Source organism: Cheilinus undulatus, linkage group 3 (genome assembly GCF_018320785.1).
Source record: "Cheilinus undulatus linkage group 3, ASM1832078v1, whole genome shotgun sequence".
In the NCBI taxonomy this organism is placed as follows: Eukaryota; Metazoa; Chordata; class Actinopteri; order Labriformes; family Labridae; genus Cheilinus; species Cheilinus undulatus.
In genome coordinates this window covers 54,744,717-54,766,965 of record NC_054867.1, presented here as the reverse complement: position 1 = coordinate 54,766,965, position 22,249 = coordinate 54,744,717, and the positions used below count along the sequence as shown (strand labels likewise).

Below are 22,249 nucleotides of genomic sequence, written 5' to 3'. Positions count from 1 at the left end.
CAAGTTCTAGACTTCCTGCCAGTGGAGTTCCACAGGGCTCAACCACGCACATGACTTGTGAAATTGTCAAAGTCAGTGAAAAGTCAGAGGTTTTCAAAGTGTGTGAGAGTGAGCCTCCCCTAAGAAGAAATTATTCATTCAGTGGACAAAAAGGATTCAAATTGAAAAAAAGAAAAAAAAACAAAAAAAACAACAACATATCAAACATTTATGTCTAATCTTTAAACATTTTTAACATCAATATATTTTGGATATTTTGGTTTGCAAATGTCCTTAAACATCTGCATTTCCCTCTTATTCAGTTATAATGCCATTAAATACCCCTTTTTCATATTTTTTTGGTCATTTTACAACTTCTTTTTGCTTCTTTTTCCCCATTTTTTCCACTTTTATCCCATTTTTGCCCTTTTTCACCTTTTTGCCCATTTAAGTTACCTTTCATCATTAAATATCCCTTTTTTCCAATTTATTGCTCATTTTTGCTATGTTTTTTTGCCACTTTTTCCCAAGTTTTGTCACTTTTATCACATTTTTGCCTTTTTTTTTTTTTTTTTACAATTTTTGCAACTTCTTGTCCATTTAAGCTACCTTTTGCCATTAAATACTACTTGTTTCCTTTTTTCCCAATTTTTGCCTCTTCTTTTTGCCATTTTCTCCCCATTTTTGCCCTTTTTCACATTTTTTCCCCACATTTTGCCCATTTAAACTACCCTTTGCCATTACATACCACTTGTTTCCTCTTTTTTGCCCATTTTTGCCACTTGACTGCTTTTTGCCCATTTAAGTCACTTTCCACTGATTTTTTTTTGTCACTTCTCGCCCATTTCTGCTACTTTCTGACCATGTTTCCACTTTTTCTCTCCATTTTTGCCCCTTTTCACCCTTTTTTTGCTGCTTTTTTGACCAATTTAACACCTTTAACCTACTTTTATTGCTACTTCAAGCTGTTTTTGCCACTTTTCACTTCTTAGATTGTGGCTTTTGCAAAGGTTTTTTTCAACAATTTGGCTCTTTGGTTGAGTAACACTGCTCTATAGCATAGTCTCTATAGTAACTATAAGTCTATCCATTTTGCTCAATGCCCAGCAGAGGTTAGCAAAGCAAATCACCTTTTTTCAGGTTTATGGTTCCACGCCTCCCCTGACGCTCTGTGGCGCCCCCCAGGGGAGGCCCGCCTCACACTTTGAAAACCACTGGTCTAAGTCATACGCTAAACTTATTGATTTTATTTTCAGATAAATAAATGCTTCCCCAATCACCTCCAGAGAGACTGATCTTAATTCAGTGTTAAAAATACATCTCAATGTGTCGGAAAGTAACACTCCGCATGTTACAATGTAACACTGATAAAAAACACATTAACTCGTCAAAAGGGAAAGAGTAAATTCAACACCGATCTGGGGTGGGACCATATACACTGGGATATGGTGTTAAATCTAACTGCTACTGTACTAAGGGAACAGATAAGTTGGTAAGTAGGATTATTTTCTACCAGGCTCCTATATCCTCAGACTGCTGTCACATTTATTGTCCATTCCTGTGAAGTATTTTTACTTAGACCAGCTCTTTTTTATCACTGTTTTTAAACTAATACTTCCTCTGAACTTACTTTTTAACCTCTTTATCAGTCAGCTGGTCAGATTTCTTCTTCGTCTCTCGGGCACGTCTGATTCGTTCGTCAAACTCCTTGATTTGACCGGAGGAAGGGTTTTGTTCCTGTCGAATGCGGTAATGAAGAGTGATGCTCCTAAAACCAGGTTAAAAAGGCCAGAATCAGTTCTGATGTCTTTAATTATTAACTTGGTATTGTGAGCTTGAGTGCTTTCTGTACTTGAGCTCTTCTTTGGCGCCTCCTTGGCGGGGTGCACTACGAGAAACCTGGAGGGTGCTGCCTGGATAAGGGAAATCCACCATCTCCACTTGTTGGCCGTAGACCCGGAGAGGTTTCAGCTTGTCCCCAAACCTTAACAAGTACTCTGTAATAAAAGGAAAGACAAAAAGATGGAGTCATGATTGTTGCAGTACTGAGGAGCTCATTTTAATGCCTTGAGAACAGGGAAGTCAGCACTTGAAAAATGTCCTTTAAAGTAGTTTCATTTCTAGGTAAGGTAATGATCACAGCGGATGCATTTTAACCCGTGGTCTGCACTGTTTTATGTGTAATGGAAAACTGTATTTACCCAACCTAAACCTTTGCCTTATCTTGAGAGTAATGAAAACAATGTCTGACTAGCTGTTCCCCCCTTGAGGAAGTTTTGGGGGAAATCAAGTGTGGTAAACAAAAGGATCTTTGATCTGAGGGTTTCTAGCCCAGGAGGGGTTAAGATGGGGAACAGGTTTTTTTTTTTACACTATATTGTCATAAGTATTTGCTCACCTGCCTTGACTGGCATATGAACTTCAGTGACATCCCATTCTTAATCCATAGGGTTTAATATGACATGGGTCCAACCTTTGCAGCTATAACAGCTTCAACTCTTCTGGGAAGGCTTTCCACAAGGTTTAGGAGTGTGTTTATGGGAAATTTTGACCATTCTTCCAGAAGCACATTTGTGAGGTCACACACTAATGTTGAAAGAGAAGGCCTGGCTCTCAGTCTCCGCTCTAATTCATCCCAAAGGTGTTCTGTGGGGTTGAGGTCAGGACTCTGTGCAGGCCAGTCAAGGTGATCCACACCAAACTCTCTCCTCCATGTCTTTATGGACCTTGCTTTGTGCTCTGGTGCACAGTCATGTTGGAACAGGAAGTGGCCATCCCCAAACTGTTCCCACAGAGTTGGGAGCATGGAATTGTCCAAAATCTCTTGGTATGCCGAAGCATTCAGAGTTCCTTTGACTGGAACTAAGGGGCCAAGCCCAGCTCCTGACAAACAAGCCCACATCATAATCCCCCCTCCACCAAACTTTACACTTGGCACAATGCAGTCAGACAAGTACCGTTGTCCTGGCAACCGCCAAACCCAGACTCATCCATCAGATTATAATATGGAGAAGCACGATTGGTCACTCCAGTGAACGTGTCTCCACTGCTCTAGAGTCCAGTGGCGATGCTTTGCATTGCACTTGGTGATGTATGGCTTGGATGCAGCTGTTACCATGGAAACCCATTCATGAAGCTCTCTACACACTGTTCTTGAGCTAATCTGAAGGCCACATGAAGTTTGGAGGTCTGTAGCCATTGACTCTGCAGAAAGTTGGCCACCTCTGCACACTATGACCTCAGCATCCGCTGACCCCCCCTCCGTCATTTTACGTGGTCTACCACTTGGTGGCTGAGTTGCTGTGGTTCCCAATGGCTTCCACTTTGTTCTAATACCACTGACAGTTGACTGTGGAATATTCAGGAGCCAGGAAATTTCCCCACTGGACTTGTTGCACAGGTGGCATCCTATCACAGTACCACGCTGGGATTCACTGAGCTCCTGAGAGCGAGCCATTCTTTCACAAATGTTTGTAGAAACAGTCTGCATGCCTAGGTGATGCATTTATACACCTGTGGACATGGAAGTGATTGGAACACCTGATTTACATTGTTTGGATGGGTGAGTGAATACTCACCCACCACCTGTGTACACCACATTTTTTAAACAAGAAATGTTGTCTGGTTCTGACAAAAGTACTGCTGTGACTAATTCCGAGATAATCGCTCTGCTAGCAGCCATTGTATAAAAGCAAACACACAAGAAATACGCCCCCCCCCCCATCACAGACTCATGCTGAAGCAGGTCAGCAGAGGAGTAAAATTATCTTTCCCAGCATGAAAAGCTTATAGGTTGTTTTTATTCAATATTTTCATACAGAAATGTGGTCCAGTTCTAGTAAAACTGGTGCAATGCTAATGCTACATCTGAGGTATTTACCACAGTGGAGGCCGCCATTACTGATGGCTTTCAGTACAACTAAACCCCGCCCATAGCGTAACTCTGTATGTTAGAGCAGAGTAACTTACCTGCAACAACATCAACAGACTTGTTGGAGGGTCCGCAGTAGAGAATCACGTCTCTCTTGTTCTTGTCCTTTGGGTCCACATTGACCCTCAGCGTCTGAGAGTTCAGCTCTAAGAATTTACACACCAGGTACACGCCCACAATGGTCTTTCCAGTCCCTGAAGGGCAAACATCAGCGTTAGCCTTAGAGCAGGGTTGTCAAACTCAGTCCCAGCAGGGGCCGGATTCTGGATTTAGGCCTAACCTGAGAGCCTAACAGTGTCAACATTTAACCATAACTGTCAACCTCATTTTCACCAGCAATAACATATGAAAAAAACAGCACTGATGATAATAATAATAATAATAATATCTTGAATTTATATAGCGCCTTTCAAGAAACCCAAGGACGCTTTACAGGAACTCATATACATGGACAAACTATGTGAGGGGTAGGATGAGTGTAAGGGGTGGATAAATCATTTAGAAATTCAAAAAAGTAAAAAAGATAAGTTTAAAGGCTCAAATCTGAGATAAAAATTCCATTATATTGAAAAATATTAAAAATAGAAAAATAATGTTTTCAAAGAGCAAATATATGAGGAAAAAGTTGAAATCACAAGTTTTAAAAGGTCAAAATACGAGAAAAAAATAAAATCATGAGTTTTAAAGTCAAAATATGACTTAAATTTTAAATTGTGAGTCTCATGGATCAAAATATGGGATTAAAAAGCAAAAATTAGGAGTTGAAAATGTCAAAATATGAGCTAGAATTCAAAGTGATGACTTAAAATGTTAAAATCTGACTTTAATTTAAAAAATTGGGAGTATAAAAGGTCAAAATATGATATAAAGAGCAAAAAAAAAAAAGGGAAATGTCAAAATATGAGAAAAATTAAAATCATGAATTTTAAAGTCAAAATATGGGATTAAAAGCCAAAATAATGAGTTGCAAAGGTCAGAATATGACTTGAAATTTAAAATTGTGAATCTAAAAGATAAAAATGTGACATATGAAGTCCAAATTATGAGTATGAAATGAAAAGTCAAAATCATAAGTTTGAGTCATAATCTTAAGATGCAAAATTAAAAATATGAAATAAAACACAAATTAATTCCTTTCCCCACATTCTTTACTTTTTTGAAACCTTTCTTCCACTTTACTTTTTCAGATTTTTATGACTTAACAACTTATACTGGAGGAAATCTGTAGACCTCATACTGGTGGACCAGTGAGAATACAAATATGATATGATCTATAATTAGTGTGCGAAAAACCCGGCCACAATGGGGGTCCACCCTAACTAGTGCTCCAGTATCAGGCTGAATTCTTACACGGCATGCAGTATACAGGACCACAAGTAATGCATACACGCACATTAAACACACATCACCCAGTCTAGCATCATTATCAACAAAGCTGCAGGACCACAGAGCAACTCTGCTCTGTGACCAAATAGGACACTCGCGCGTCCCTCTCGTGCGGGCGCGCGCTCACACATACACACGCATACGCGCACATAAGAACCCAGCCAACCGATGTATGGCGAAATATGTATTTCATATAATGATTCCATGGGCCAGATTTGGCCCCTGTCTTAGCGGAAGTATGGAGCACCAGGATGACTGTGTGGGGACTCTTACCAGGTGGGCCCTGGATGAGGGTGAAGCTATTATTTAAAGCTGTGTTAACAGCCTCACGCTGACTGGCATTCAGATCCGGCAGCTCGTTTCCAAGCTTCATCCTCTTAAAGGGCATTTCGACTTTTTCTGCAAAGACAACAGTTACAAAAGTTTTTAAGCAAAGGAAAGAGAGAAAGCTGTTAAATCAGATTTGGAGTTAACTTGGTCAGTTGAGTATTTTAACTTATCAGCGTCACTCACATGGACTAAATAGTTTTAATGAAACAGATTGACTTACTCTCTTTTGGAAAGTATCCCCGCGCTATTGTCTGGACAAGATCACATGCTTTTGTGACGTTAAGAACTGCATCTTCTTTCCGGCTACAAAACAACAACAACAAAAATAAAACATCACGACTGTGCAGGGTCTTATTCAGGATAACCAAAACCTGGTCCTAAAGGGGGGCAACTGGACTTGACTGAGGTTCTTTAAGACGTTTCACCAGAAGTCTTTGTGAGGAAAGGTGAGGCATCTAAAAGAACCTCAATCAAGTCCAGCCCCCCGTGCACCAAGTTTGGGATTAAAAACATCACATCAAACATTTACAACCCCATTTCCAAAAAAAGTTGGGTCGCGGAGTCAATGTAAATAAAAATAGAATTCGTAGGGGAGAGAGCTTTCTGAGGCCCAGCAAACCTGGGGGCCCATGGAGGTCAGCAAATTCACAGTCCAACGTTATGTCAAGCTGTGGAAACCATGTCAGCCTTTACCTGAATAATAACCACTCTTAGTAAGATTATTCGAAACGTAAACCCCTTTTGTTTAAACTGAGTTAAAATGAATAAATAGTGTAAAAAATGGGAAGGAAAGGCAGTGAAATGGGATTTCAAAAGGTGGCAAAAATGGGACAAGAGAGGCAAGCATGGCTTTTAAGTGGCAACAATGGCTTAAAGGCAAAAATAACAGGCAGAGGCAAATGGTTAAAATGAGTTATAAGTGGCAAAAAATGGGTTTAGAGTGGCAAAACAAAACCAAAATGTTAAATGCAGTTAAAATTAGTAAAAAGTGGGTATTTAAAGTGGCAAAATGGCTTAAAGGGATACTTCAACATTTTGGCAAATTTGTCCATTGCCATAATACCTATAGTCTTAGTAATAGGTTCGTTACCTTCAGTTGTCAGTGCAAGCTGTTTCTAGATCGGCGCTGCCGAGTTCGGACGTGCTGTGCCAACTCAATGTAAGCAGACGGTATTTTTTGCTTTCCCTCATCAAACTCATCAAATACACAATCCAACAACTCCAAAACGCTCTCGTGGACAAGTTGTGACCGGCACATTCACCACGCTATGAAATAATCATGGAACATTACGAGACGGAGATGTTTTAAAGCTAAATGCAAAGCCGGAACTACATTCCAGACATGGCTGCTGCACTGTGTCACTCCGCCCAGTGGTTTACTCAAGAAATAGTTCTGAGTATTGGCTTCATGTGTCATAACGTTACATAATTATACGTTATTATTTCATAGCATGGTGAATGTACAGGTCACAGCTTGTCCACAAGAGCGTTTTGGAGTTGTTGGACTGTGTATTTGATGAGTTTGATGAGGGAAAGCAAAAAATACCGTCTGCTTACATTGAGTTGGCACAGCAGGTCCGAACTCGGCAGCTCCGATCTAGAAATAGCTTGCACCGACAACTAAAGGAAACAAACCTGTTACTAAGACTATAGGGATTATGGCAATGGGCGAATTTGCCAAAATGTTGAAGTATCCCTTTAAGAGTGTCAGATATGGACAGAAAATGTGGTAAAATAGGATTCATAGTTGGCAAAAAATGGGTTGAAAGAGGTAAAATATAGGATAAATAGAATAATATAGCAAAAATAGAAAAGTGGCCAGAAGGCTTTAAAAAAGTGGCTAAATATTTTTAAGTGGCAAAAATGGGCAGAAAGGTTAGTAGTATTGGATTTTAAAAGTAACAAAACCAGGTTTAGTGCCAAAAATAAGTTTGAAAAGCTGCACAAATAATTTCAACATCAGAACCCAATCAGAGCTCGACATGCTTTTCAGCTCCAAAATGACGTAACTGCTAGCCAGGATGCCAGCACCAATGCTAACACACATATAATGATACTATCAATACATTTCAGCTGGGGAGGGCCCGTTCTCTGGGATCAGCTGATTCTAGGGGCGGACCTGCTTATAAACCCATATTTTATTTTTAGTTTGTTAACATAAACATATTAGATGATGTTACAGACATTTCACCATTTCATGAACAAATATTAGCTCATTTTGAATTTGATGGCGCCTTAATAAAGTGTGGACAGGGCAACAAGAGGCTTGAAAAGTGGTACTAACGAAAAACAGCAGGAGAAGCATTTTGAAAACAATTAGGTTAACCATCAACAGGTCAGTAACATGGCTGGGTATAAACGGAGCATTTTAGAGAGGCAGAGTCTCTAAAGGCCCGAACATACTCGGGCGTACTGTGAGCAGAGCGGACGCAGTCATCAGATCTTCCATAGTTGAGCACACTGCTGTGTAGTAGTTTCTTGTGAAATTTCCATCAAATCCTACATTTCCCACAATCCTTGTGTGTTGTTTAAATTTTTCTGTCATGGCGTCCTACTCTGACGATGAGGAAGAGGAGCTGCTCTGCCTGCTGGCTTTGCAAAGCAATGAATCAAGAGACGGTGGTATGTATGGCCATTAAATGCCACAAGAGACGAGGAAGGGAAGTATGCCATGTAAGTGAAGGACGTGCAAAGTATTGACGTGGAAAAACAAGTGCGAAATGCAGGTCGATGTCACATTTAATGCGGGTCGATGTGAAAAATACATGCAGAGCAGTGTTTTGTGTGACACCAGTATGAGGAACAGAGTCCACGCGGTCGTAAAATTTGAGCTTTGTGCGCACAGGCCTTGCAGATGTCCGCTTTGAGTCTGTGCAGACATCTGCGGAGTCCGTTCCGTGTACGTTCCTCCCGAGTATGTTTGGGCCTTTAAAAGTAACAATGGGCAGAGGTTCAACAATCTGTGGAAAACTGAGAATGAAAATTGTGGGACAATTTCAGAAAAATGCTCCTGAATCCAACTTTGTGAGGACTTTGAATATCCCACCATCTAAAGTAGGGGTGTCAAACTCAATTACAGCAGGGGCCGGATTCTGAATTTGGGTGTAACCTGAGGGCCTACCGGGGTCAATACTTCACCATTGAGTGTCAACCTAAATGGTTTTGAGATTAAAAGGTCAACATGATAAGTTAAAAACTCAAAATCTGAGATTAAAAGTCAAACTTATAAGTTTAAAAGTAAAAACATGACATTTAAAGTCAAAATAATGTTTTTAAAAGGCAAAATATGAGCTAGAATACTGAAACCATGAATTTTAACAGTCAAAAAAAAGGGATAAAATTCGAAATCATGAGTTTAAGTGTACTAAATTTGAACTTACACATCAGGCAGAGACTTCGGGATGATTTCAACGGTGAAGGGCGTGTCCTTCTGAAAGACACAAGCAGGTTTGTGGTCCATGGCCAGGTGGTTGATGTCAAACTCCACTTTACTTCCTTCCTGTGGTTTATTCCGTTTATCTACCCTTCTTGTTATTCCGTGGGCCACCCACGTGTACTCCCTTGGGTCCACCAGTGCAGAATGTTCCGGTGCTGACTCCATATCCAACTCCAGACCTCTTTTCCGTATGCACAGAAAACACTTAGAAAGGTTGAACTCGATCGCCCAATCATCGATCCACACTTGAGGTAGGAAGAAGCTTCCTGTCAGAGTTTCTCTGCTTTCTTGTTTGAAGTTTACCACCAGGTCCTCGATAATGATGCTGTTCTCTTCGTTCACCGCGTTGGCGGCAGACTCCATCTCACAGAGCGGTTTCCAGATCTTTTGATACTCCTGGATGTCTCTGTAGTAAATCTTTGCTGGATCATCTGCAGACCTTGAGAAGCACGTGATAGGGCTGTGGACATGTTCCACGCAAATCTCGAACTTTGGTTTGATGCGGATCAACTGAACGGCAGGCACATGGTAGCCTCTTTTTATCTCTGAGGTCATCTGGACCAGAAGGGTGTTGCCTGCCTTTAGGTCAAGCTTGATATCCACCTCATGCTCACTTTCTCCTGGTTCTTCCTCTTCATCCTCTGAGTTGCATGTTTCAGTCACTGGGGGAGACATCTCAGATGACTGGGGCAAGGTCTTTCCTTTTTTATTTTTTCTTCTTTTACCATCAGTGCAGGGCTTTGCATGATCCAGGTTTCCTTTGTCAACTACTGCAGTCATGTCATTCAAGACTGCCAGAGGAAGCTCTTGAGGGAGTTGTAAGTCTTGAGGGAGTTTTTCACTTTTCTGTTGTCCCTTTGCGCTGCCTTTCAAGATGAGATCCTTTACAACTTTCCAATTTTCTTGGTCAAGCGCTCCAATGGTGTCTTTCCACAATGTTAAAGGAAGCTCAACACAGGGACCACTGTCTGGCATCCTTAACTCCTCTTCCATTTGCAATGAGCCGACCGTAAAGATGCACTTTTTCCATGTAAGTCTGATACGGTGATTTTCCTCGTCATACTCAGGTTGGTCCCACAGCTGCAAATCCTTGTACATCATAGGGAAACTCTTTGAAAAAATGTTCTCGTTAAAAGGAAACGATATTTCAAAGCTGTCTTTGGCTGATTCCACACTGACAACGAAGGCTAACTTTGTGGCGCTTTGTTTCTTCATGCTCACAGCATAGAAGATCTGCTCAGCCTTTTGGTCGTACTCCTTGGCACTCTTGGAAGTCTGCTCAAATTCGCAGCAAAGACTTGTGATCTCCTGTACAGTGTGCTGGACGACACTGCTGCAAATGAAGGAATGCAGAAGTCTCTGCAAGATGATGTCCATGTAGCGCCTTATTGGCGACGATGCCTGCGTGTATACAGGTATGCTCAGTGAATAATGCCTAACCTCTGCTTCATTGGAGGAGGTCCTGAAAGGGATGACACAAGCTTTACTCGAGCACCCTCTGAATTCATTGACGACTGGCTTGAGAAGAGGGTGGATGTCATCTGCAGCAATCAGATCTACCAGTTTGTCTACATCATCATCTGCAGCAGCGTCCTGGATATCGTTCCACACTTTAGTGAGCATGGGGAAGTTTTCGCGGTTTCTGACTCGCCCATCATTTTTAACTCTGTCCCGTACAGCGAAGGACAGTGGGATCAGTCCTCCACATCTCTCCTGGAGTTCTTTAATCCTCTCAGGATTCGGTTCTCCCTGGCAGCGAAGAGGGGTGCAGTTCTTGGTTCTGTCTGAACCAGTCAAAGTCTCGGCTGCATGTTTGTTGTATTGCACACTCAGCTCCTCAATCATTAGATGGGCTTTACGCTTTCCAGGAACTCTCTGTTCATCAGGTTGGGAGTAAGCCCAATCCACAAGCCGCTCCTTCCTCTGAGCTTTTGCAAAACAGTATGCCACGCTGACACAGTCTCCCACTGTGGCAAAACTAGGTCTCCTTCCATGTCTTTTTGTGATCTCCTCTTCTGCCTTCTCATATGACAACTTCCTGTCTGACCTGATCACTGACAGCTGGAATCTGGGCTCTCCCTTGACTTTATGTGTTTCCTTGTCCACTTGGAACATCAGTGAAACCACCCTTCGTTCCTCACCTTCCAGAAGACTTAAGTGTTCCGTGCTCCAGTTTTCAGGGAACATGTGAATGGGATTCTTACCACGACAGTAATATGAAGTGCCACGTTTTTTTGTGAACTCATCTAATTCATCACCTGGACGCACGTAGCTTGCAACATCTGCAATATGGATTCCCAACTCATAGTGGTCTCCCATTTCCTGGACACTTACGGCATCATCCAGGTCCTCTGCTTCTTCAGGATCAACAGTGAAAGTTATCACATCATGCAAGTCTTCTCTGGGAGCCCCGCTGTCTTCCTGTGAGAAAAGATCATCTAATGTGCGCACGTTGGGTTCAACTTTGAATTCTTCATTTAGAATCCGTAGACCCTCAGCCAGAGATCGACCCACTGGAATGACAGCAATAACTCTCCCCAAAGGAAAAGGACAAGGTTCTTTCCAGCCTATCACTTGCACCAGGAAGGCATTATTCAGCCTGAGATTCTCATTTATACGTATGCTATCCACAACCTTCCACTCGCCATGACTCTCCTCCCATATTGGCATGAAGTTTTGTGTTTTCTTGTTGATCAGAATGCGTATTTTGGGCTCAGATTTCTTGAGAGGAATCATCAACCTTTTAACGAATCTTTCTTCAGTGTTTTTTCTTGGTTTGCTGTAGTCCTCGTCCTCCAGCAGGCACACGAGCACACGAGCTTTCTCAGCTTCCTTGGTGATGCTGACCACCCTCGTTCCTTCTAGTTCTACTTCGTCTCCGGAAAAGACTTTCCCCAGGTTGTCTCTTCCCTTTATGTGCACATGATTTGCAGGGTTGTGAAACGGTATGACATAGCCTCTCCCCGAGGACTCCCTGATCACCTTCCCATGTGTGTACTCCTTTGGTTGCTGGTCTTCATCATTGTTTAGTGAGTTTAACCCCTGATGATCAGCGCTTGGACCGCCAAGTTTTTCTTCAGTCCTGATGTACTCTGACTCCACCTGCTCATATTCATTCTTCATCTCTTGAAGTATTGAGTCAGTGAGCACATCACTCTCATCCTCATGGACCCACTTCTGAAACCTCACAGTTTCCAGGATGTCCTTTTCAAAGAACTCTTTTGTTAAATGCTTCGGTTCAACGGCGGTGTTGCTGATGCAGTGGTCTACGTAGCTCTTCCAGACTGCCGAGCATTTTCCAAAGCAGCAGAGGGCGGCAGCGTCTCCGACCACGACCACCTGGGACTGAGCCCTGGTAATCGCCGTGTTTAACACACGAGCGTCATTGAACAGCTCCAGACCAGCCAAGTGAGACCTCTGCAGGCTGTGACGTGTCTGCACAGCGGTTATTATGACTACCCTGAACTGTTTACCTGTAAACAAGAAGACATTGGAGGTCAGGATAAATTAACAATAAAAGATATGAACTCTTAAATACAGCTGGGGCGCTGTAAAAATGTAAATTAAAACAGAATTTAATAACTGTGAAATCTCATAAACCCATATTTTATTCACAATAAAACATAAAAAACATATCAGATGTTGAACCTGTGTCATTTTACCATTTAATGAAAAATATTAGCTAATTTTGAATTTCATGACAGCAACACATCTCAAAAAAGTAGGGACGGGGTTACAAAAGGCTGGAAAAGTAAGTGGTACTTATGAAAAACAGCTGAAGAAGCATTTTGAAACTACTTAGTTTTATTTTCTAAAGGCCAGTAACATGACTGGGTATAAAAGTAAAGTAAAAATGGTCAGAGCTTTACTAATCTGGGAAAAAAACTGCGCCTAAAAATTGTGGAACAATTAAAAAGAAGTTCCTCAATGTCAAATAGTAAAGACTTGGATTCTCCCTCCAACTGCAGTCATAATATCGTCAAAAGATTCTGAGAATCCGGAGGAATTCCTGTGACCAAGGGACAAGGCCGAAGGGGCCCTCAGGGGCCACTGCATTAAAAACAGAGAGGGGCCTGGATGCATCGCAGGACCTCCACTTCACACCGGAAATCAGACGAGCACCGCCATATCTCGTCTTCTAATACTGGACGTCACTTGAACTGAACGTCTTCGTTGTTGTTTTCTTCGTTCATCGCCGCCTTATTAAAATAGGCAAGTTCATCATATAAGGAAGTATAAGTAGACGAAAAATATGTGACTTTTCAGACTAACAAGCACAGCGATTACCTAACATTAATTTTACTAAATCGATTTATGATCCAAATCCAAGTCTCACTTTGCACCGAAACACCGAACCAGAAGTACTTCGTAGAAGCATGATAAAGGCCTTGTTGCGCAAGTTCTCAGAATAAAAAGCTCAAACGGTGAGATTATATGGATTTTGATAAATCATTTTATAAATGATCCATATTAAAAATATTAACTCATGTGAAATGTAAGTATATATAAAGAAGTCCTAAATCCATTTTCAGTCCATTTTGGCAGAAGTGGTCCAGCACAATAAACGGTGAACTGGAACTACTTCGTATATGCATGAAAAAGACCTTGTTGTTATCAGTTATCAGTTGTCAGTTATTATTTTGACATGGCTCATTAATTATAAATGACTCATTTAAATCCATGTAATCTTGTCGTTTGAGCTTTTTATTCCGAAAAGTTGCACAATCCTTGTCTACTGTATTGAATGACGTAACGACTTGCCTATGGCAACATGGCGGCGATGCAGACGTTCGGCTAGCCAATCTCCCGTCGCATATTATGTCCGTGCTCAGCGATACATGAATTTGGATCGTAAATCGATTCATTAAAATTAATGTAATGTTATTGCTGTGCTTGTTAACCCAAAAACTTGCAAATTTTTCGTCTACTTGTATTTCCTTACTTGGCAGACTTGCCTCTATTAACATGGCGGCGACACACACAGAAAACAACGAAGAAGACGTTCAGTTCAAGTGACTTCCGGTATTAGTTTCAGGGGTTTTTTTGTTCATTATAGTCACTTTTCACTCATTTTTTTGCCACATTTTTGACCACCTGTAACTCAATTTTTGTGACTTTGCACCAATTTTTGCCACTTTGTACCCAGTTTCGTCCATTGTATGCCTATTTTAGCCCCTTCTCTCCCATCTTTTACCACCTTTTTGCCACTTTTTAACTATGTTGGCCCTCTTTCACTTATTTTTTTTTGCCACTTTAACTCATTTTTGCTAATTTTCACGGCTTAGATTGTGGGTCCTGGAAAGGTATTTTTCTACAATTTGGCTCTTTGGTTGAGCAGGGTTGAGTAACACTGCTCTATAGTCCCTATAGTAACTATAAGTCTATCCATTTTTGCTCCATGCACAGCAGAAGTTAGCAAACCAAATCACCTTTTTTCTGGTTTATGGTTTGGCGCCTCCCCTGAAGTTCTGTGGTGCCCCCCAGGGGAGGCCCGCCTCACCCTTTGAAAACCACTGGTTTATGAGATTTGACAGTCATTGAATTCAGTTTTTTTTTTTACACAGTGTTCCAACTTTTTTGGAATTGGGGTTGTACATAAAACATGAGTGAAGCCTGGATCAGACTACTCAAAGTCAGATTCTGACTAATTTGCATCATACACACTCATCATACACCACTGATCTCAAAAAAGAAATATTTAGTATGAAGCAGCTGCAAGGATCTTTTAGTTTAGGCGAGTTTAGAGCCACCTGTGGACAAAGTATGTAGTAGAAAGTTTTCTTTAAGGTCGGATCAGACTCCTCAAATTCAGCCAGATCTTGACCAGACTGTGTCATGGATGACTAATGTCTGGTACAGCAAACACTCTCTAGAGCAGGGGTGTCAAGCTCAATCACAGCAGGGGCCGAAATCTGAATTTAGGTCTAACCTGAGGGCCTAACAGGGTCAACATTTAACCAAAAACTTTCAACCATGTTTTCACAGGTAATAAATTATGGGGGAATAAAACAGTGATGATAAATGATTTTAAGAATTATATCACAGCATCAATGTTACTGTGTGTCCATGTCAAATAAATGCTAAATGAATAAATAAATGAGTTTAAATGCTCAAAATCTAAAAAAGTCTACTTTTTAAGTCCTTAAGGTCAAAATACAAAATTAAAAGTAAAATAAGGTTTTTGAAAGGAAAATATATGAGATAGAGACTTTAAAATAATGAGTTTAAAGGCCAAGATATGAGATAAATAAAAAAAATCAAGAGTTTAAAAGGTCAAAATAGAAGATAAAATTCAAAATTGTGACTCTTAGAGGCCAAAATATGAGATAAAAATTCTCAATCAGGAGTTTTAAATGTGAAAATATGGGATTAAAAGTCAAAGTTGGGAGTTCAAAAGATAACAATATGATTTAAAATTAAAAAAAGGTAATTTAAAAGGTCACAATATGAGAGAAAAGGTCAAAATTGTAAATTTCAAATATCAAAATATGAAATAAAAAGTCAAAATCTTAAGTTTCAGTCATAATCTTGGGATGCAAAATGAAAATATGAAATGAAAACACAAGTTGATTTCTTTTCCTCATTCCTGACTTTTTATCTTATTTTTTCTGCTTTCTACTTTTTCAGATTTTTATAATTTAATAAGGATTTTTTTTTTAATCTCTAAGGTTAAATTTACATTTCCATGTTGGAGGAAATCTGCAGACCTCATTCTGGTGAGCCAGTTCTAATTAAGATATGAAATGATCTTGTGGGCCAGGTAAAACTTCACCCTGGGCCGCATTTGAGTTTGATACCCGTGTTTTAGAGAAAAATCAACAACAGTAGTGTGGTGTGACATGGTGCCAGCATCAGACTCAATCCTGAAGTCTGACCCAGCCTTCCCGAGATCTTGTCTTTATAACAGAGGGGTTAACAGGATATTTAGGAGAGCTACATCTAACTTACCTTGCACATTTGCAAGATTCTCAGCGTGGACTTCATGAAAGCCTCGCTTCGATAGGGATGCCCGAATGAGCCGAACCTTTGAACCATAAAAACATTTAACATAATCACATCTGATAACAAGGACAGATTAATACATCCTAAATTTACACCTCAGCACGTTCACATGCAGTTCAGTCAGGGCCATTTTGTCAAAAAACAAACATTATTTGCAGTCATAAATATTAGTATTTAACAGCAGTTATTAATTAGCTCTTATTGCTGATATTTGGCAGTGTGGCTGTTCTGGGCTCCCCCCACCCTTCCATGAGCCTATGTGGAAAGCATCAAGTGGTCTAGTCTACAAAGAAAGCCTGAGACAGGAAGAGAAGCAGCAAAAACCCAGAGCAGAGCAGACACCAATGACAAAAGAATGACACTGACTGAGGCAGATTCAGAAGAAAGGAGAAGCTGGGGTGGAGAAAAGCAGCTTGCAGAGAGAGAAGCAAAGCGTAGACAGCCTAGAGCAGTTTAAATATAGCAGCATGAGTCTGATTTGTGTGCTTAGAAGCAGTCAGCTGATTCGAGTGTGGGTGAGATCAGTCACTGTTAATTTCGTCGACTAAAACTATGACTAAAACTTTCTGTTGACAGCCTTTTTTTCCATGACAAAAGCTAGACTAAGACTAAGAAAAATAGATCTGTGATGAGTAAAACTGACAAAAACTACATTTACTTTTTGTCAAAAATGACTAAAACTAGACCGAATTGTAATGTAGTTTTCATCGAACATTCAAAATCTGTGACATTTTTCCAGTGTGGGTAAATCTGTCAAAAACAATCTGTCAAAACTAGACCAAAATGTTTTGAGTTTTCATCGACTAAAACTAGATTTATGGACTAAAACTAGACTAAAATGTTTTGAGTTTTCGTTGACTAAAACTAGAATAAAATTTTTTGAGTTTTCGTCAACTAAAAATATATTTATGTGAAACTAGACTAAAATGTTTTGAGTTTTCGTCGACTAAAACTATAATAAAATGTGTTGAGTTTTCGTCAACCAAATATAGATTTATGGACTAAAACTAGACTAAAATGTTTTGAGTTTTCGTCGACTAAAACTAGATTTATGGACTAAAACTAGACTAAAATGGTTTGAGTTTTCGTCGACTAAAACTAGATTTATGGACTAAAACAAGACTAAAATGATTTAAGTTTTCGTTGACTAAAACTGGACTAAAATGTTTTGAGTTTTCGTCGACTAAAACTAGAATAAAATATTTTGAGTTTTCGTTGACTAAAAATAGATTTATGGACTAAAACTAGACTCAAATGTTTTGAGTTTCGTCAACTAAAACTAGACTAAAAGGTTTTGAGTTTCTTCAACTAAAACTAGATTTATGGACTAAAACTAGACTAAAATGTTTTTAGTTTCCGTCAGCTAAAACTAGATTTATGGACTAAAACTAGACTAAAATGTTTTGAGTTTCTTCAACTAAAACTAGATTTATGGACTAAAACTAGACTAAAATGTTTTTAGTTTCCGTCAGCTAAAACTAGATTTATGGACTAAAACTAGACTAAAATGTTTTGAGTTTTCGCCGACTAATACTAGACTAAAATGTTTTGAGTTTTTGGTGACTAAAACTAGATTTCTGGACTAAAACTAGGCTAAAATGTTTTGAGGTTTCGCCGACTAAAACTAGATTTATGGACTAAAACTAGACTAAAATGTTTAAAGTTTTCGCAGACTAAAACTAGATTTATGGACTAAAACTAGACTAAATGTTTTGAGCTTTCGCCGACTAAAACTAGATTTATGGACTAAAACTAGACTAAACTGTTGAAAGTTTTTGCCAACTAAAAATAGATTTATGGACTAAAACTAGACAAAAATGTTTTGAGCTTTCGCCGACTAAAACTAGATTTATGGACTAAAACTAGACTAAACTGTTGAAAGTTTTTGCCAACTAAAAATAGATTTATGGACTAAAACTAGACTAAATGTTTTGAGCTTTCGCCGACTAAAACTAGATTTATGGACTAAAACTAGACTAAATTGTTGAAAGTTTTTGCCGACTAAAAATAGATTTATGGACTAAAACTAGACTAAAATGTTTTGAGTTTTGTCAATTAAAACTAGATTTATGTGAAACTAAACTAAAATGTTTAGAGGTTTTGTCGAGTAAAACTATATTTATGGACTAAAACTAAACTAAAATGTTTTGAGTTTTCGTTGACTTAAACTAGATTTATGGACTAAAACAAGACTAAAATGTTTTGAGTTTTTGTCGACTAAAACTAGACTAAAATGTTTTGAGTTTTCGTCGACTAAAACTAGAATAAAATATTTTGAGTTTTCGTTTACTAAAAATAGATTTATGGACTAAAACTAGACTAAAATGTTTTAAGTTTTCGTCAACTAAAACTAGACTAAAAGGTTTTGAGTTTCTTCAACTAAAACTAGATTTATGTGAAACTAGACTAAAATGTTTTGAGTTTTTCGCCAGTTTAAACTAGATTAATGGACTTAAACGAGACTAAAATGTTTTCGTCAACTAAAACAAGATTTATAGACTACAACTAGACGAAATGTTTTGAGTTTTTGTCAACTCAAACTAGATTTTTGGACTAAAACTAGACTAAAATGTTTTTAGTTTTCCCTGAATATAACTAGGCTAAAATGTTTTAAGTTTTCGTCAGCTAAAACTAGGCTAAAATGTTTTGAGTTTTCGCCGACTAAAACTAGGCTAAAATGTTTTGAGTTTTCGCCGACTAAAACTAGATTTTTGGACTAAAACTAGACTAAAATGTTTTTAGTTTTTCCCCGAATATAACTAGGCTAAAATGTTTTGAGTTTTCGCCAACTAAAACTAGGCTAAAATGTTTAAAGTTTTCGCCGACTAAAACTAGATTTATGGACTAAAACTAGACTAAATGTTTCAAGTTTTCATTGACTAAAACTAGATTTATGGACTAAAACTAGACTAAATGTTTCAAGTTTTCATTGACTAAAACTAGATTTATGGACTAAAACTAGACTTAAATGTTTTGAGGTATCGTCAGCTAAAACTAGATTTATGGACAAAAAATATGACTAAAAAGTTTTGAGTTTTCGCCGACTAAAAATAGATTTATGGACTAAAACTGGACTAAAATGTTTTGAGTTTAGTCAATTAAAACTAGATTTATGTGAAACTAAACTAAAATGTTTTGAGGTTTTGTCGAGTAAAACTAGATTTATGGACTAAAACTAGACTAAAATGTTTCGAGTTTTCGTTGACTAAAACTAGACTTAAACTAAAAAGGGTAGAAATGACTAAAATGTGACTAAAATTCAAATGCATTTTATTTAAAGCCTAAAACTAAAATCAAAAATAGCTGCCAAATTTAACACTGAGATCAGCTGATCTCAGTTACATGATTGCGCTCTAATCTGTAGCCTGACTGAGCTAAAACTATATGCTTAGTTTATACGAGCCAAATTAAGTCGGTGTGACTAAAATGAACTCGTAGGGCACTCTTTAGTTAGGAGGCCTGGCCTGGATCCGTGTCCTTTTGAGGCCAAAGTCTAGTTTTGATGGTCAGTCAAACATACTGCATTCAGGCGCCAGGCCCAGACTTGCTTTGAAAACTGGTCTTGGACACGATTCAAGTGGACTCTGGTACAGTAAGCATGAGATGTGAACAAAGCCGTGCCCTGTGTTTCCATCTTCAGCCAAAACCAAATACTTTCAATAATAATGGGGCAGTCTGGACTTGAGATGAGACGAAACATGTGGTGGAACAAAGCAATTAAGAAATATCCTTCAAAATAAAAGCACTTCAAAGACTTTATGCTGCAGAATTTTCCATGCACACATCCGGGACTTATTTTAAGGACCTTCAACAGGTTTTCAGTTTTCAGCTGTTTCCCAACTGTTTGCATGGTAAACAGGAAGAAAGTCCAAAGAAAGTAGTCCTGTTAAAAGGTACTATAACTGTAGTTTGACTGAACCATGCGTGTAAACGTACTGACTCTACATTTTTACCTGATGTCCCTCTGACAGAACACAGATGGAGCTCTGGTCCTTGGTGCCCCAGGTCGATGGCCAGTGTTTAAGGATCTCTTTCACCGCTTGGACCACTCTGGAAACCTCTTCTTTGTTGTACCAGGACATGGATGCCATGTCCAGCAGACACTCTCCCCTCACATGGTGAAAGTTCAGGGCGTGACCGTCGACAGGAGGCGGGATATTTCCTTCAGCCTTAATCACGTCGTTCTTCCCCACGTAGAAATAAGTGGACACAAACTCCACGATCTCTGCCGTAGAGCGGTAGTTTTCACTGAAGATGATCCGACTGCCATGTGCTGCCTCACTCTTCTGGCCTTGGTAGAAGTGGAACAGACAGTAAGCATGAGATGTGAACAAAGCCGTGCTGTGTTTCCATCTTCAGCCAAAACCAAATACTTTCAATAATAATGTGGCTGAAGTCTGGACTTGAGCTCATGGAAGTGTCTGGCCATTGATGTGGTGGTTATGACTATTTTGTGGCCATCAAGAGCGGCTTTGGTTGGTGGCAAAAAGTGCTGGCCATCATCAGAGAGGAGACAGTATTTAAGAGTTATCTCATCCGTGGCAAACAAAGCTTTCCCTTGTTTGTTTGCTTTGATTCGGATTGGCCTCAATCCGTCGCTTCTGTCGTTGATGAAGGGATGGAAATGATCTCTGACGTACAGATCTGCAGAACTGAAAGGAAACCAGAATGTCAAGGACTTAGGAATATACTAGTATTACTATAAAACTGTCCTTAAAGGGGAAGGAGGAAGGGTTTGTTATCTGATGTATCAACGGTGACCTGGACATACCTGTTGGTGTAGGTGTGCCTGTGATTTACCTGTTGGTGTAGGTGTGCCTGTGATTTACCTGTTAGTGTAGGTGTGCCTGTGATTTACCTGTTGGTGTAGGTGTGGCTGTGGTTTACCTGTTGGTGTAGGTGTGCCTGTGATTTACCTGTTAGTGTAGGTGTGCCTGTGATTTACCTGTTGGTGTAGGTGTGCCTGTGATTTACCTGTTGGAGTAGGTATTGCTGTGATTCACCTGTTGGTGTAGGTGTGCCTGAGATTTACCTGTTGGTGTAGGTGTGGCTGTGATTTACCTGTTGTTGTAGGTATTGCTGTGATTCACCTGTTGGTGTAGGTGTGCCTGTGATTTACCTGTTGGAGTAGGTATTGCTGTGATTCACCTGTTGGTGTAGGTGTGCCTGTGATTTACCTGTTGGAGTAGGTATTGCTGTGATTCACCTGTTGGTGTAAGTGTGGCTGTGATTTACCTGTTAATGTAGGTGTGGCTGTGGTTTACCTGTTGGTGTAGGTGTGCCTGTGATTTACCTGTTGGTGTAGGTGTGCCTGAGATTTACCTGTTGGTGTAGGTGTGCCTGTGATTTACCTGTTGGTGTAGGTGTGCCTGAGATTTACCTGTTGGTGTAGGTGTGCCTGTGATTTACCTGTTGGTGTAGGTGTGGCTGTGGTTTACCTGTTGGTGTAGGTGTGCCTGTGATTTACCTGTTAGTGTAGGTGTGCCTGTGATTCACCTGTTGGTGTAGGTGTGGCTGTGGTTTACCTGTTAATGTAGGTGTGGCTGTGGTTTACCTGTTGGTGTAGGTGTGCCTGTGATTTACCTGTTAGTGTAGGTGTGCCTGTGATTTACCTGTTAGTGTAGGTGTGCCTGTGGTTTACCTGTTGGTGTAGGTGTGCCTGTGATTTACCTGTTGGTGTAGGTGTGCCTGTGGTTTACCTGTTGGTGTAGGTGTGCCTGTGATTTACCTGTTGGTGTAGGTGTGCCTGTGATTTACCTGTTGGTGTAGGTGTGCCTGTGATTTACCTGTTAGTGTAGGTGTGCCTGTGATTTACCTGTTGGTGTAGGTGTGGCTGTGGTTTACCTGTTGGTGTAGGTGTGCCTGTGATTTACCTGTTGGTGTAGGTGTGCCTGTGATTTACCTGTTGGTGTAGGTGTGCCTGTGATTTACCTGTTAGTGTAGGTGTGCCTGTGATTTACCTGTTGGTGTAGGTGTGGCTGTGGTTTACCTGTTGGTGTAGGTGTGCCTGTGATTTACCTGTTAGTGTAGGTGTGCCTGTGATTCACCTGTTGGTGTAGGTGTGGCTGTGGTTTACCTGTTAATGTAGGTGTGGCTGTGGTTTACCTGTTGGTGTAGGTGTGCCTGTGATTTACCTGTTAGTGTAGGTGTGCCTGTGATTTACCTGTTAGTGTAGGTGTGCCTGT

The 22,249-nt window shown here is 39.9% G+C and overlaps 1 protein-coding gene across 1 annotated transcript in view; it reads right to left on the bottom strand.

Moving 5' to 3' along the window:
- helz2a (helicase with zinc finger 2a) overlaps positions 1-22,249 on the bottom strand; it is a 41,227-nt gene that overhangs the window by 6,989 nt on the left and 11,989 nt on the right. Inside the window, 9 exon segments of the mRNA XM_041782886.1 lie at positions 1,610-1,747; positions 1,832-1,976; positions 3,949-4,104; positions 5,570-5,695; positions 5,847-5,929; positions 9,007-12,535; positions 16,011-16,086; positions 20,018-20,376; positions 20,379-20,716. Of these exon segments, the coding sequence (XP_041638820.1) occupies positions 1,610-1,747; positions 1,832-1,976; positions 3,949-4,104; positions 5,570-5,695; positions 5,847-5,929; positions 9,007-12,535; positions 16,011-16,086; positions 20,018-20,376; positions 20,379-20,716 (4,950 nt within the window).